This window comes from Oryx dammah, unplaced genomic scaffold, assembly GCF_014754425.2.
Source record: "Oryx dammah isolate SB20612 unplaced genomic scaffold, SCBI_Odam_1.1 HiC_scaffold_27, whole genome shotgun sequence".
Taxonomy (NCBI): domain Eukaryota; kingdom Metazoa; phylum Chordata; class Mammalia; order Artiodactyla; family Bovidae; genus Oryx; species Oryx dammah.
In genome coordinates this window covers 116,822,509-116,838,363 of record NW_024070211.1, presented here as the reverse complement: position 1 = coordinate 116,838,363, position 15,855 = coordinate 116,822,509, and the positions used below count along the sequence as shown (strand labels likewise).

General features: G+C 40.3%; 1 protein-coding gene across 1 annotated transcript in view; it reads left to right on the top strand.

Moving 5' to 3' along the window:
* The window catches only part of PDE11A (phosphodiesterase 11A), a 418,022-nt gene that overhangs the window by 165,335 nt on the left and 236,832 nt on the right, over window positions 1-15,855 (top strand). Inside the window, exon 4 of the mRNA XM_040227701.1 lies at window positions 397-537. Within this exon, the coding sequence (XP_040083635.1) occupies window positions 397-537 (141 nt within the window). The remainder of the gene's footprint in view (window positions 1-396; window positions 538-15,855) is intronic.

Genomic DNA, 15,855 nt, shown 5'->3' with positions numbered 1-15,855 from the left:
CTGTAGGAGCAGAAAAGCCTGTCAGTAATGATTATATGAGATCATGTAGTCATTAACTGTATGGAATATAGTCATATAGCTATATGAGGAATTTATGTGGGATTATATGGACTGGTGGGCTACTGTCCATGGGATCATAAAGAGTTGGACATGACTGAGCGACTAAGCGCGCACACACACACACAGACTGGCACCATTCTCAAGTTATATTTTATAATTCAAGACTGTGTTATGAAATGAAACTACGGAAATATGTCAAAACAACCATAAACACTTAAAAATTTAGCCACACAAAAATATTTATATTTTTATAGCAAAGACGAAATGGAATTTTTGAGAGACAAATTTTAATTCAGTCCCTTAGCCACCTAAATACATCCATTTTCTCTTTCCTAGGCTTTGCTAGAGGTGGTTAATGACCTCTTTGAAGAACAGACCGACCTGGAGAAAATTGTCAAGAAAATAATGCATCGGGCCCAAACGCTGTTGAAATGTGAACGCTGTTCTGTTTTACTCCTGGAGGACATCGAATCACCAGTAAGCCATCTTTTATCTGTCATCTGTGTTAAGGAAGTAAAGTTTAGTTTAGTTGTAACTAAGTTCGTGAAAACGCGACTGGAACCACTCTTTTGTGACTCTTCTAACATGAGGTGACTTTTTATAAAAGTAAAGTTTTTATTTCCTGTATGTGTTTTTTCAGTCTTGATCTGCTGTCATCTGAGAAACTCTGACGACCCTGAGGTCTAGGGGAGCTCTGTGTACACAGAAGAGGCAGCTAAGGGATGGGAAAATGAAAGTCGCTCAGTACTGTCAGACTCTTTGCAACCCCATGGACTCTACAGTCCATGGAATTCTCCAGGCCAGAATACTGGAGTGGGTAGCCTTTCCCTTCTCCAGGGCATCTGCCCAACCCAGGGATGGAACCCAGGTCCCCTGCATTGCAGGCGGATTCTTCACCAGCTGAGCCACCAGGGAAGGCCAAGGGATGGAAGGGGTTGCCCAAACTCACACAGCTGAAGAGAAGAGAAGCTAGGCTGCCAGCCTCCCACTGAACCCACACAGCAAGGGAAGGCCCTCCGCACGTGTGAGCATGGGCTGCAGTCCACACAATACTCCACAGCCCTCTTCTGGGGATGTGGGTTGGGGAGTGGGAAGGAGGGCTCCCTGCGCTTGCGCCCAGTGGAGTCACCCCAGCCTCAGTGGGGCGGCACTCTCCAGCAGAGGTTTGTTCTGTTGCTTCCCACGTTTCCGCCTTCTTCTACTGCTGCCTCGGGCCTGTGGACACTAACTCAGTGAGCGCCAGTCAGGAGGCAGAGGCTCCTTCCCTCCTCTCGCAGGGGCTACTTACTCTCACCTCAGGGGCAAGTAGCCCTTGGCCTCGGCCTCGGGCCTGCCTTATCTTGGCTTTCAGGATCTTTTAGGTCCTCTGGCTCTTTGTGGGAAGTCTGCTGGGTACATACACAGCAATATTGAAAATAATGACCATCATCCATCTAACTTCTTGAAAGCTAAATGTCTACACCCTCAGCAGCAGTTTAATATCTTTGCCGTGAACTCTTTTCAAAGACCAGGAATTGTCTAGCAATGAAGTGCCGTTTTAATACCCCAGAGAATGATGTTTTACTGTAGTTACTTAGAAAGGTTATTGTCTTTGCCTTTAGGTTTGAGTTCCCCCAAAAAACAAGAACCTTGGGTAAATTTTGGAGATTTAATAATAAATATTGTAGAACATAAAATATTTTAAGTTTTTAAAAACATTTTGTTGATAGTTGATTTACAATGTTGTGTTAGTTTCAGGCGTTCAGCAAAGTCATTCAGTTATATATATATCCTTTTTGGAATTCTTTTCCATTATAGATTATTACAAGATATTGAGTATAGTTCCCTATACTATACTATAGGACCTTGTCGGTTATCTATTTAGCATTAAGCTTTCAAAAATCTATATACGTTTAAAATGTTTAGGAGTATTTCCCCATATCTTAGCAGTTCAGTTCAGTTCAGTTGCTCAGTCATGTCTGATTCTTTGCGACCCCATGGACTGCAGCATGCCAGGCTTCCCTGTCCATCACCAACTCCTGGAGTTTACCCAAACTGATTTCCATTGAGTTGGTGATGCCATCTAACCATCTCATCTTCTGTTGTCCCCTTCTCCTCCTGCCCTCAATCTTTCCCAGCATCAGGGTCTTTTCAAATGAGTCAGCTCTTCACTTCAGATGGCCAAAGGATTGGAGTTTCAGCTTCAACATCAGTCCTTCCAATGAACACTCAGGACTAATCTCCTTTAGGATGGACTGCTTGGATTTTGCACTCCAAGGGACTCTTAAGAGTCTTCTCCAACACTACAGTTTAAAAGCATCCATTCTTCTGTGCTCAGCTTTCTTTATAGTCCAACTCTAGAGTTTGGTGTTATTTTTACTCAATAAATGTGGTTTAAACAAACAATAGCCTTGCAATTATCCTGTGGTTGTGTAAAACTCAGTAGATCCTGGGTTTCCCAGATGGTACTAGTGGTAAAGAACCTGTCTGCCAATGCAGGAGACATAAGAGACACAGGTTCGCACCCTGAGTCAGGAAGATGCCCTGGAGGAGGGCATGGCAGCCCACTGCAGTATTCTTGCCTGGAGAATCCCATGCACAGAGGAGCCTGGAGGGCTGCAGTCCATAGAATCTCAAAGAGTCAGACACAACTGAAGCGGCTTAGCACACACAGCAGAACAGACCCTTGGGAGAACACACACACGTACAGAGCCCATATCTGTGAAGTGCCTCTGGATGCTTCATGAAGCATTCTGGCTCATTTAATACTTACTGCATCCTTATGAGGTAAATAGTATTATAATCCTCATTCACTGATGAGGAATTCAGGCTCCAAGAAAGAGTCGACTGACCTGCAAGAGTATTCCCCACCACCTGTCAGGAAAGCCTCCGAAAGGAGTGGGAAGATGTGGGATGCTAGTGGGCGCCTGCCTGGCTGTGGGCTCCCCTTGAGCAAAGGCAGGAAGGGGAAACTGTTTGGGCTTGATTCCAGGGTTTGCGAGCCACTCCCACGTCCCCAAGAGGGCAGGTGGCTGGGGGCCCAGGTGGAATCTGAATAGGGGCAGACTCACTGTTTGCTTGGTCAGTTAACAGGCATGGACGTAATTTAAACCGGCTTTGGGTGATCATTTTTTGCAAATCTTCTAACATGGACTAACTTTTACCCTGTAGTCTTGCTCTTTGGCAAGTGAGATGAAAAAGTACAGTTGACAGAAGATAATATGGAAGGTGGGGGCAGAGCTGGAGAGGATAACAGTGACAGTAAGAACTTCAGGATATAAAGTAGAGAGGGGGTCAGGAACCACTCCCTAGACTAGATGGCTTGTGTGTGTTCAGTTGCTCAGTCATGTCCGACTCTTTGAGACCCTTTGGACTATAGCCCACCAGGTTTCTCTGTCTAAGGGACTTTTCAGGCAAGAATACTGGAGTGGGTTGACATTCCCTCCACCAGGGGATCTTCCCAACCCAGGGATTGAACCTTTGTCTCCTGGGTCTCCTGCATTGCAGGTGAATTCTTTATCTGCTAAGCCACTGGGGAAGCCAGACTAGATGGTAACAGGAGGTAAAGGTGTTGGTGTAGTCGTGAAGGTTAAAAAGACCTTTTCCCTATCACAGCTGAACATTTCAAGATTTTCCAGAATGGCAGAGTCAGGGCAGAAAACCTGGGGTCAGTCTATCATTTCTTCTTTTTGCCCATCTCCTCCCTCTCAGAGTGAGAATGAACTCCTTCAATCCAGAAGGGCAAGGTCAGGGGTAAAAGTGAACTGTGTGCAGAAAGAGGAGACCCATCTGTTTGGTACCATTTGAGAAGCTGTAAAGAATTTTTATCAAGGTTGCTAAGGCAGGTGGTGGTGGAGCTAAGTGTGGGGGCTGGCTTATATATGTGGCATCACCACGCAGAAAAGTCATAATGCCCTGCTTTCCTTTAACATGCTTCTCACCAAAAGTTTCTTGAAACTTCAGACTTAAAGGGACTGATCACTGTTCTGTGCACTACCCTGATTGTCAGGTAGAAAGGATGGGAAGGAAACCATATACAGTCGCATCATGTATAAGAGGAGAAGCCAGCTGAACAGGACACCAGGCGGCAAAAGCTAACGCTGGCACAGAGGTTTCAACAAACAGAAAGTCCTGCCGAGATGAAGTTCTCTGGCTGAGACTTCCTCACCTCAGAATGGATGGATTGATAGTAAATTTTTTAGGCTTTGCAAGTCACATGATCTCTCTTGCAGCTACTCATGGTAGCATGAAAGCAGTCTCAGTATGGCTGTGTTCCAATAAAGCATTATTTATAAAAGTAGGTGGTGGGCCAGATTTGGTTGCAGGCAGTAGTTTTCAGATCTCCATCCTAGATAATCCTTGGGTGGCCTTTACTTTCCTATGAGACTGAAAAATGAGCTGCCCACTTTTTTGTCTTGTTTCTGTGAAGTCAGTATAAATTTCAGATGGAGCAAAGATTTGAGTAAAAAAAGAACTTAAAAATACTGATGAGAATTGTTTTATAGTCATTAGGTGGGGAAAGGTTTTCTAAAACATTCACATAATTCCTTAGAGAATATAAGCACATTAAAACACTTCTATGATTACCATCTTTACCAGCCATCAGACTGGTAAAGATTTAAGAGAATTATAACAGCAAGTGTGAGTGTGGGTATAAGATAATGAACATTCTTATTACTAATGATGAGATTTTAAACTGGGGTAGCCTTTATGGATATAAGCTTGGTAAAATATGCTTCAGTTTTAAAAGAGCATAGCCTTTGCATTCAGCAATTACTCTTCTTAAAATTTAACATAGTGAAAGAGATAGAGAAGAATAAGAGAGCAAAATCAGTATATAAGAAGTTTTACTGCAGTATTTATAGTTGTAAGAATATAAATCAAATAGCAACAGAAGTTTTATATAATGAAATGCTATATATATATCCTTTAAAATAATGATGTTTATCTATATGTATAGGAACAGTATCCTTGATATATTTTTAAGTAAGTAATAAAGGAGGAAAAACAAATGTAAAAGGAAGTGATTTTTACCAAAATATGGGTACATAAATGAGATCATATTTTCACAGTTATTAAATTGATGGAGTCTTAATTTTCTCCCTTGGAGTTATGTTATCTTGCATCTTACCCTCCCAAGCAGAGTTAGAATTTATCATCTCATGGAGAAAGGGGGCAGGTACTGGACTTTGCAGTGAGAGAGTGAACTTGAAAGTCAAGGCGTCATGAGAAGGCATCTGCTAAATGGATTTTTATTACCTTCTGCCAGTTAAGGACCAACCTAAAAGCACCAAGGACAAGAAATAAAACTATAATTCACAGGAGAAAAAGCGTTCATAACTCTACTCCAATCATCACCCCCACACACAGCTCGCATAGCATTGTGAAAATTGGGCGGGGTACGGTAGAAAGCTGACTGCCTTGCCTGCATCTAGCCTTCTTGGACAGAGTACAGTGTTCATCACAACAAGGAGAGCATAGCTCACCTGCCTGGAGCAGTATGGATGGGTGCCTGGGCAGGCTCAGAATGTTTCTTGAGTCCTCCTTGCTGCCATAGAGTGGCGGGAGAGGTGGGGTGGAACAAGAAAATTTCAGACAAGCTATCCTGGAAACAAGGCTGTCAGGAGGGTTGACAATGTGACTGGCAAGTCACCCTGCAGCTGCTAATCTTGGTCTCCTGGAGAGCATTTAAGGCTTTCATCACACAAAAATATCTATGTCGTGTAGGACTTCATAGTAAGCAAGGGCGGCCTCTGTTAGGCAGGAGTTGCCTGGAAGAGTGTGTTGTTGAAGAAGCACTCAAAGACAATAGACCAAAATTCAAGTGCAGTCATCCTTACCCACTGTCCCGATGTCACCCCTTCTCCATTATTTACTTAAAGATGTGGTGTGTGTGGGTGCTCAATGTCCAACTCTTTGCGACCGCATGGGCTGTAACCCACCAGGCTTCTCTGTCCATGGAGTTTTCCAGGCAAGGATACTGGAGCAGGTTGCCATTTCCATCTCCATGGGATCTTCCCGACCCAGGGATAGAAACTGCATCTCCTGCGTTGGCAGGTGGATTCTTTACCACTGTATCAGCCAAAACAAAAAGCCACCAGCCTGGAGCTTATGCAAAAGTATCAAAAGAAAAAAGGAGGAAAACAATGTAAAAACAAACACCAGTTGAGAAACACATACCAGAAAAATTGCTAAAATTCTCCATGGAATGAATTCAAGATAGTGTGATCTCTCAGGGGAAAAAAGTGTTCAAAGAAGAGATACAAGGACTCAAGGAATAAAAGATAAACAGTAAACAGATAAGAAAACTGAGTTGGCAGAGCTTAGAAAGAAAGAGAAGAAAATATGTAACCATACAGAAATGAACATTACATTAAAAACAGAAGAAAGAATGTCTAACATATTTTCAGAGGCATGGAGGATAAAATTAGAAGTGAAATGGAAAATAATACAGTATAAAAAGATAAGATAGAATGATAAATATGGAGTAAAAAGAAAGTCCAAAATAAGGATACTTGGTATCTCTGAAGAGAACATGAGAAATGAGACAGGAGGAAAAAAAGAAAACTGTATGCGGTTAGAACCAGGCATGGAACAACAGACAGGTTCAAAATTGAAAAAGGAGTACGTCAAGGCTGTATATTGTCACCCTGCTTATTTAACTTCTATGCAGAGTACACCATGAGAAATGCTGGGCTGGAAGAAGCACAAGCTGGAATCAAGATTGCCGGGATAAATATCAATAACCTCAGATAAGCAGATGACACCACCCTTATGGAAGAAAGTGAAGAGAAACTAAAAAGCCTCTTGATGAAGGTGAAAGAGGAGAGTGAAAAAGCTGGCCTAAACTCAACATTCAAAAAAAATAAGATAATGGCATCCAGTTCCATCACTTCATGGCAAATAGATGGGAAAAAAATGGAAACAGTGACAGACTTTATTTCGAGGGGGTTCCAAAATCACTGCTAATAGTGACTGCAGCCCTGAAATTAAAAGACACTTCCTCCTTGGAAGGAAAGCTATGACAAATCTAGACAGCATATTAAAAAGCAGAGACATTACTTTGCTGACAAAGATCTGTATAATCAAAGCGATGGTCTTTCTGGTAGTCATGTACAGATGTGAGAGTTGGACCATAAAAAAGCCTGAGCACCGAAGAAGTGATGCTTTTGAACTGTGGTGCTGGAGAAGACTCGAGAATTCCTTGGATGGCAAGGAGATCCAACCTGTCAATCCTAAAGGAAATCAACCCTGAATCCTCACTGAAAGGACTGATGCTGAAGCTGAAGCTCCAATACTTTGGCTACCTGATATGAAGAACTGACTCATTGGAAAAGACCCTGATGCTGGTTAAGATCGAGAGCCGGAGGAGAAGGGGACGACAGAATGAGATGGTTGGATGGCATCACCAACTTAATGGATGTGAGTTCAAACAAACTCCAGGAGACAGTGAAGGATGGGGAAGCCTGGCATGCTGCAGTCCATGGGGTCACAAAGAGTCAGACAGGACTGAGTGACTGACCAACAATAGTAAAAATAGGACATTTTACTGAAATGAAAGCAAACTTGACTATACAGACTGAAAGAACACATCATTTCAGGAAAAGCTGATGCTCACTGCTTAGTATTGAAACACATCCAGTGCTTATGGACTTCAAAGATAATGAAAAAATCCTGTGGGCATCTAGACAACATCAAGTTACCTATTGAAGGAAAGTTCATTCTGGTGTTAGTCCTCCTGGTAGCACTCTCCAGTGCAAGAACACTGTAGAGGAACAAATATCAAGTCCTCAGGGAAAGAAAATATGACTCTTTAATTTAAAACCCAGCCAAATTCACATTCAATTACATAAGCCCCAGATAGACATTTTAAATATGCAAAGGAGAGTGTGGGAAACTTAGTTCCCAGAAGCCTGTCCTGAAAAATATGACAGGTTGAAATCAAGCCAAGCAAGCAATGGAGAAGACATAAGGATAGTATTGAGTACTGAATACACAGAGCTAAGGCTAAAAAGCTGTGGGTGTATGTTATCCTTATAGAGGAACACTGTACTTGGAGAATAGATGCCTTTTACACTGAGTGGTATCTAACCTACTGTTTGGGGAGAGATGATACCTCATGGCTCAGATGTTCCTGGTAAACACAATCCTGAGAAATGAACCGGGCAGAAAGTAGGACGTTATGGGTTTGGCGTACACAGCCAAGACTGCACTTGGTGCTATTCCTCTTCCAACAGGTATCTTAGTTGCGTGGACTATTTTAATTTTAATGTCTCAAATTTATCAATCTTCCTTTTTGATATGTGACTTACAGGTTTTGTTTCTTAAAATTCTTTATGTACCTCCATGCTATAATGACATTCTCTTTAATCTATCTGATATTTACGGGCTTTTATGTCCATCTAGAATTTATTTTTGTGTATAGTGTAAAGCTGTGTAAGTATAACCAGTTATCTCAGAACCACCGCCCCCTCTGTATCATATCAGGTTTCCATATATAACTGTGTGTGTTTCTGAGCTCACTGTTTTGTCCCACTGCTCTATTTCTGCACCAGTATCACATTTTCTCAGTTTCTATAATTTTATCACCCTCTTTGATATTTGATAGGGATATAAATTTTAAGAGCAGCTTATCCAGTTTCATGAACAACTGTAGATTTTGATTAAAATGGCTTTAATCTATATATCAGTTTAAGAGATTTCTGCAAATAAGAGACTCCACAAGGGAAAATGTTTTGAACAATAAGAACATTTGTATCTTACATGATAAGAAGGTTCTGGGAATGGAGCAGCAGCAGATGATGTAATCGATGACCCAGACTCTGTCCATTTTCCTGTCTTAGTGGTTAGCCTTCCCTAGCTGGCTTCCACCTTCAGGGTCCAGGAACCTGGTACAGATCCAGATAGCATGTCATCCTATAAATGTATTCCAGGAGAAGAAGGGAAACTTCTTTTTACATATTCTTCTTTTCTTCAAGGAGGAAAGTCTTTTCCAAAAGAATTTTTTCTAGCTGACTTTTACTCCAGACCCATAATCAAGAACAAGATGTTCAAATCATTTATATTCTTAGCATTTTTTGTTATCCATCTGTCATTCTCTGATAGATGTTCAAATCTTCAGGGTAACTATCACTGTCGTCTTATCCAGTTCTTTGGGTTGTTGATTCAGTTAGCTATATTAATACTAATTGTTTGTTTTTTCATTTGGGATTGGAGCTCAACTTAATGGGAGGTATTTTATTTATACCATTGTTTCCTTTCATTCTCTCTTGTACTCTTCCCTCCCTGTCTAATAGTTTGCACAGGTCCTTAGCCCCTAATCAAGAACCAGGTCCTTATTTATACTGGTGGCTTGGATCTCCTGTTGTGTGGCAATATTACATTAGGCCAGAAGCAGATGGTTCAGTCTCTGGGGGTGAAACTAGGCCACCTGTCTCAAGGAGGTACTTTTAGTTCCCAAAGCCCAGTAGTAGATGCCTGCCTGTTTCTGGACTTGGAGCACAGTAGGTCTGAATCTTCATGTTTGTGACCTTAGAGATATTTTTTCTCTCTCCTATTCTCCCCTTATCTTTTCTCTGCCTTTAAATTTCTATATGTCTTTCTGACTTTCTGTATTTTATTAATCTTTGTTTTTGGAAGAGAGCAGAAGAATCATAGCATTAACTTATAGCACCATCTCTACAGGCATTCCATACACTACTTTTTACAATCAGAAAAAAAGTATCATTTTAGGGAAAAAAGAATCTCCTCAGTTTCTGTCCTCTGAATATAACTTTTGCTCTTCTCTATTTTATTAGAATCATTTCTGGAAACAAAACCTTCTGATTTTTTTTTTTTTTTTTTGAGTGTGTGATTTGAATACTCTTAAAGGCTGGTTATTGAGAGGAAGAGGGAGAAACAACATTTAAATCTAGTTTGTAGAAACTCTGATTTGTCAAGCTCTTAACTCAGTGTTAAGCCTGCATTTGTCCTCTTTAAACTGGGCAGTCAGGTATAAACTGACCGGTTTACTCAGTGGATGGCAAAAATAGGAACGAGGAATGCCTTATTAGCCCATCTCTCCTGCCAAAGTTAATATTTTACCCTCCTTTGCTTTTCTTTAGTGTTTCAGTCAATCAATCTTAAGTGACTTTGTCAATGGCATTTTCCACTAGACTGAAAAAATAAGAAGATTGTTCCATAGCTAGCTGCTGTCAACATTAGGAACTACTTAGTCCTATGAATTGAATATTCCCTGCTTAATGTTATTCCATTCCATGAACCTGTCTAAGCAATTCCTATCACTTCCCTGGGTTCTTTTCTTTTCAAGCCCATATACTTACTATTATCTCTATTTCTTGGTGTGCTTAGTCGAGGAAAGCAAGAATGTAGACATTTTAATCTTCTGTCCTGAGGCGCTGTCTCAGCACTGGTGTTTCCGTGTGTTCTCGTTTCATGGATTATCCCAATGGCTGGCAGCTATTTCGTGTTCAGAACACCATGAAGTACTTTACAGCTGAGCTTATCAGTATGAGGCTGGCTTATTTTCTAAACCATGAAGCACAAGCTCCACTTGTTTTCTAATGTGTTCCTTAACTTCTTGCTTCTTATGTGAATACACATACAATTAAGCCTTTGAATTAGGTGATCTTCCTGAATCCAGCACTTGAGAGGAAGAGATGAAAGTAGTAATGGTCATTGGATAGTTCTGAAACAGCCTCAAAGTGGATGGTAACAATTGCTTCAGGCTTTCCTTTCTGTTTCACTTTCTTTTCCATTTCCCCATCTTGCTTTCTTTAACTTTCCTTCTCCCTATAAGGAAACCAACTTAAAGCCTATTTGATTTTTGTTCCCAGTTCTTTTTTCTAGAGTGCAAAATGAAAGGCATCTAAAAGAATTCTGGTTATTACCCCAACAATCATTGTTTTGTATATATGTACGTATATACATATGTATATACTCACTTCAGTTCAGTTCAGCTCATTTCAGTCGCTCAGTCGTGTCCGACTCTTTGCAACCCCATGAATCACAGCACTCCAGGCCTCCCTGTCCATCACCAACTCCCAGAGTTCACTCAGACTCATGTCCATCGAGTTGGTGATGCCATCCAGCCATCTCATCCTCTGTCGTCCCCTTCTCCTCCTGCCCCCAATCCCTCCCAGCATCAGAGTCTTTTCCAATGAGTCAACTCTTCGCATGAGGTGGCCAAAGTACTGGAGTTTCAGCTTTAGCATCATTCCTTCCAAAGAAATCCCAGGGCTGATCTCCTTCAGAATTGACTGGTTGGATCTCCTTGCAGGCCAAGGGACTCGCAAGAGTCTTCTGCAACACCACAGTTCAAAAGCATCAATTCTTCGGCGCTCAGCCTTCTTCACAGTCCAACTCTCACATCCATACATGACTACTGGAAAAACTATAGCCTTGACTAGACGGACCTTAGTCAGCAAAGTAATGTCTTTGCTTTTGAATATGCTATCCAGGTTGGTCATAACTTTCGTTCCAAGGAGTAAGCGTCTTTTAATTTCATGGCTGCAGTCACCATCTGCAGTGATTTTGGAGCCCCCAAAAATAAAGTCTGACACTGTTTCCACTGTTTGCCCATCTATTTCCCATGAAGTGATGGGACCAGATGCCATGATCTTCGTTTTCTGAATGTTGAGCTTTAAGCCAACTTTTTCACTCTCCTCTTTCACTTTCATCAAGTGGCTTTGGAGTTCCTCTTCACTTTAAGGGTGGTGTCATCGGCATATCTGGTGTTATTGATCTTTCTCCCAGCAATCTTGATTCCAGCTTGTTAGATCAGTTGTATTTTCTTTTTGGTAGCAGGAATATCTATTTGAGCCTAGCATTTTTTAAAAGTTGTTTTTAAATTAAAAGAAAAAAGGAAAACAGAGAAACCAGGCCAACTAGTGCTTGATAAATATGCAAATCAAAAAGACTTCTGTCCATGGAGCTTTTCCAAAGAACAGTCAGAGATGCTTGGGGATATTTTGTTCACTTCCCTATTGCGTGTGTAATGCCTTCCCCAGGGGGGTGTAATGCCTAGGGCTGATCAACAGCCAGAGGAACTTGGAACTGTTTGTTCAATTTCATTGACCTGTAAGCCACTTCTGATGTTTCTCTTGTAAGATTCCCTTTTTACTTAGTGTATGTGTGCATTTATATATTTATTTAATCTGCATTCATTTAGTGCATCTATAATAAAAATCAAAATTGGAATTAGAGAATAGATTTTTAAAATTTAGAAACTAAGAACCATTCGAATTGTCCAAGTCAAGAATAAAACATGTACTTTATTCCCATTTGTTTGCACTTTCATCTATTTTTTATTGGTCATAACCTCCGTGGTGACACTACATATCCCATTAGATTGCATCAAAAATTTTAGCTGTTTTTTCTATTTCAGTTTTTTAACCCAGGTGTCTGACTAAATAATTTTCAACTTGGGCACATTATATTTTTAACAAATTCCTCTTAAAAATATAAGTTGTTTGAGCCATGGCTGCCTAGAGGTTTGCTTTCAAACAAAGATATTTTTGAAAGTAAAAGGGGCTATTTTTAATAATTTTCCCATCACAACAAGTTCAATTAGAGTGGGATGGTCCCATGACAACTGGGACACATGCGTGTCCTCAGTTATACTCCCCAACACTCATCCTGGTGCCTAAAATTTCTATCATTACAGTATTGTTTCAAATGAAAAGATTTTGACTCCAGGAATCTTCTTTCTGAACTATAGATAAATTACATGGGAACGCAGATACATTAATCTATCATTAGCCATTAACAGCTTGGCAGAAAATAACTAGCTAACTTGTTTCAGAGATCACTCTGGACCAGAAATAAGCAATTTTTTTTTCTGTAAAGAGCTAGCTGGTAAATATTGTCGACTTTGTGGCCCATGGGGTCTCTGCTCAACCCTACTGTCATAGCAAAAAGCAGCCATAGGTAATATTTAAACTAATGAGTGGGCTCCGTTAAAATAAAACTCTATTTTTAAAAACAGATAGGAACCAGATTTGGCTTACAGTGTTTTTTTGCCTCCTGCGGCTCTGGAGGAATGGGAAGCAAGCAAGTGAGTTTATTGCTATATAAAACTGTATATATACAGAACTATAAAACATCTTTGCCATTTATCTTGCTGTCCTCAAGGCCAAAGCCCATGTGTATGTTGCCTTAAGGGCTCAGTATTCTGGTAACTTTGAGAGTATAAGCTTAATCTCAGATTGCCCTAAATTCAGAAAATTTGTGAGGGAATTCCACTGGCAATCTTGTGTTCTTGAATATGTGATTTAGACAATCTTAAGATTTACTCCAGAATGTTCTTGGAGCCCTTCGTGGACTGATGGTTTGGAGCCTTTATGCACCTTATGGAGTCAAGGATGGTGTTTTGCCACATCCTTGATCAAATGTGGCTGACAGTCAACAGTGGGTTTATCATCAAAGCTTCGTTGCTCTGCTTATATTTTATTACTCTCTTGATGGAACTCAAGCCTTCTCTTTTATTCTTGCATTGTTTGCTATCAGCTACTTGTTGTATTTCTCTTACCCACTATTTCAGATTCTCATCTATACCTCTGAAAAATATACTCTTTACACAAATTATTGGGGGTTCCCAGTTGGCTCAGTGGTAAAGAATCTGCCTGCCAATCACAAGAGACTCAGGTTCAATCCCTGGGGTCAGAAGATCCTCTGCAGTAGGAAGTGGCAATCAGCTCCAATATTCTTGCCTGTAAAATTCCATAGACAGAGGAGCCTGGCGGGCTATAGTCCATGGGGTGGCAAAGAGTTGGTGGACTGAGCATGCACACACACACAATGGCCCATAATAGCTTTGTTCAGCTGTAGTTAATTTTACATAAGCAAATTTATGTTATATCATGTGTAAAAGTATTTTTATATACTTCATACATTTTCCAAGTATGTAAGTACTTCATCTCCTTTTTGCTTATAGTTTTACTCAATTAATTGCCAAAAGCATTTAAGGCAACCTTCAGCAAAAATACAAAAATTCATAGTGAACAAATATTTTCTGAGTGCTTACTGTATGCCAAACACATACCAGAATGAAAGGCAAACTTTCAAATCAAAAGAAAGAAAGAGAAAGTAGATGTAAGTAAAACAAAACCAAGTCAACAAACTGAAAACCAAATTGTGCTGCAAGAAATGATATAACTTTGAACCTAGGGATTTTTTCTGAGCTTCTCAAAAGCCAAAGTAAACAGTAAAAATGAATAGATTTTATAATTCCTTTGGCTTAGTAAAAGGAACACATCAAGATGTTTTCCTCTGCTGTTTTTCAGAATTAGGTTTCAGAGTGTCTGATCCCGATTCACCAGTGTGAGTTCTGAAAACATTTGCTTTCTCTATCTTACAGTCTAATTTTCACTCTTAAGTTTAATTTTTTTTCCTCTTTAAAATATTAATTCTTGGGAACTCCCTGGCTGTCCAGTGGTCAGAGCTGCATGCTGTCATTGCTGAGGGTCATGGTTCCATCCCTGATCAGGAAACTAAGATCCCGTAAGCCATATGGCACAGCCAGATGTTTTTAAGAAATTAGTTCTTTTAAGTTTAGAGACCTTATTTTAAGTTTAGAGACCTCTATCTTTGCTATGATACACATTGGACAATCAATATTTAGCCAAAGATGCATCAAAATTAGTATTATCCTCATTTTTCTTCTAAAGACATGATAACCTAAAATTATAAAAGATGTGACGTTAGGGAACATAATCTATAATACTGCCCTCACTTCTGATACCAATTACAAGCTCAGGAATTCTCAAGACCATGCTCAAACTCCATAATTTGCTAGAAGGGCTCACAGAATTCACTGGAAGCTGTTACACATATGGTCATGGTTTATTATGAGGAAAAAATTACAAATTGAAGTCAACCAAGGGAGAGACGCATAGGCAGAGCCCGGAAAAGTCCAAAAGTGGTGCTTCCATTTGTCATCTCTCCATGGAGTCATGGAGAACATTAACTTCCCAGCAGTGATGTGAAACAACATGCGTGAAATATTGCCAGCCAGGGCAGGTCACTCGAGCCTTGGCATCCAGAGTCTTAGCTGGGGCTTGGTCACTAAAACCTATTTGGCCACCCAAATGGCTGCCCTCTGTCTCCATGCCCTCTGGAGGTCAACTGATATCATGTGACCCAAAGCCTCCACCCTAAATCCCATTGTTGATGTGGCTCAAAGCCACTAGGCTGTTACGTGGTTATTGTCTGGCTGGCCCAGGGCACCCAAGTAAGCAAAGACACTTTTATCAAGGCTGGACATTCCAAGGACTTAGAGGTTACCTCCCAAGAGACAAGAGCAAAGACCAGACCTTTCTTTGGGTGAGCTTACTTCTTTCCTACACACAAGGTCAACACCATGGTTAATGAATCCAATATCTGATACTGACCAGGACACCATGGGCTGGTTTATTGGGGAACACAACTAGTACTTTCCATGATATAGAGTGCTAAAGTTGAAATAAGCATACTCCTTGACTTTCCCTTTACTCTTTAAACATGAATTTAGAAAATAAAACCCCAAAATAAAATAAAATAATTGACCCTGCTTTTCTTTTGAGCGCGTGATTTATGTTAGAATAAAAAGTTCAAGCATCTTAGAAAAAAATTATTTCTTCCTTTTGGTAGTTTTAAAAAGCCCTCTTTTACATTTCAAGAGTTCTGACATTTCACTGAGGTCCTTGTTTATCTTAGGCATTCTCTTTATGATTCTAAAGCTATAAGTTATATAGCTTTAAGATTTCAGGATTTCTTGTTACATTTCTTGTAAGCTTCTACCCCTCAGAGGGTTTTTTTTTTTAATTCTTAAAAGATCTT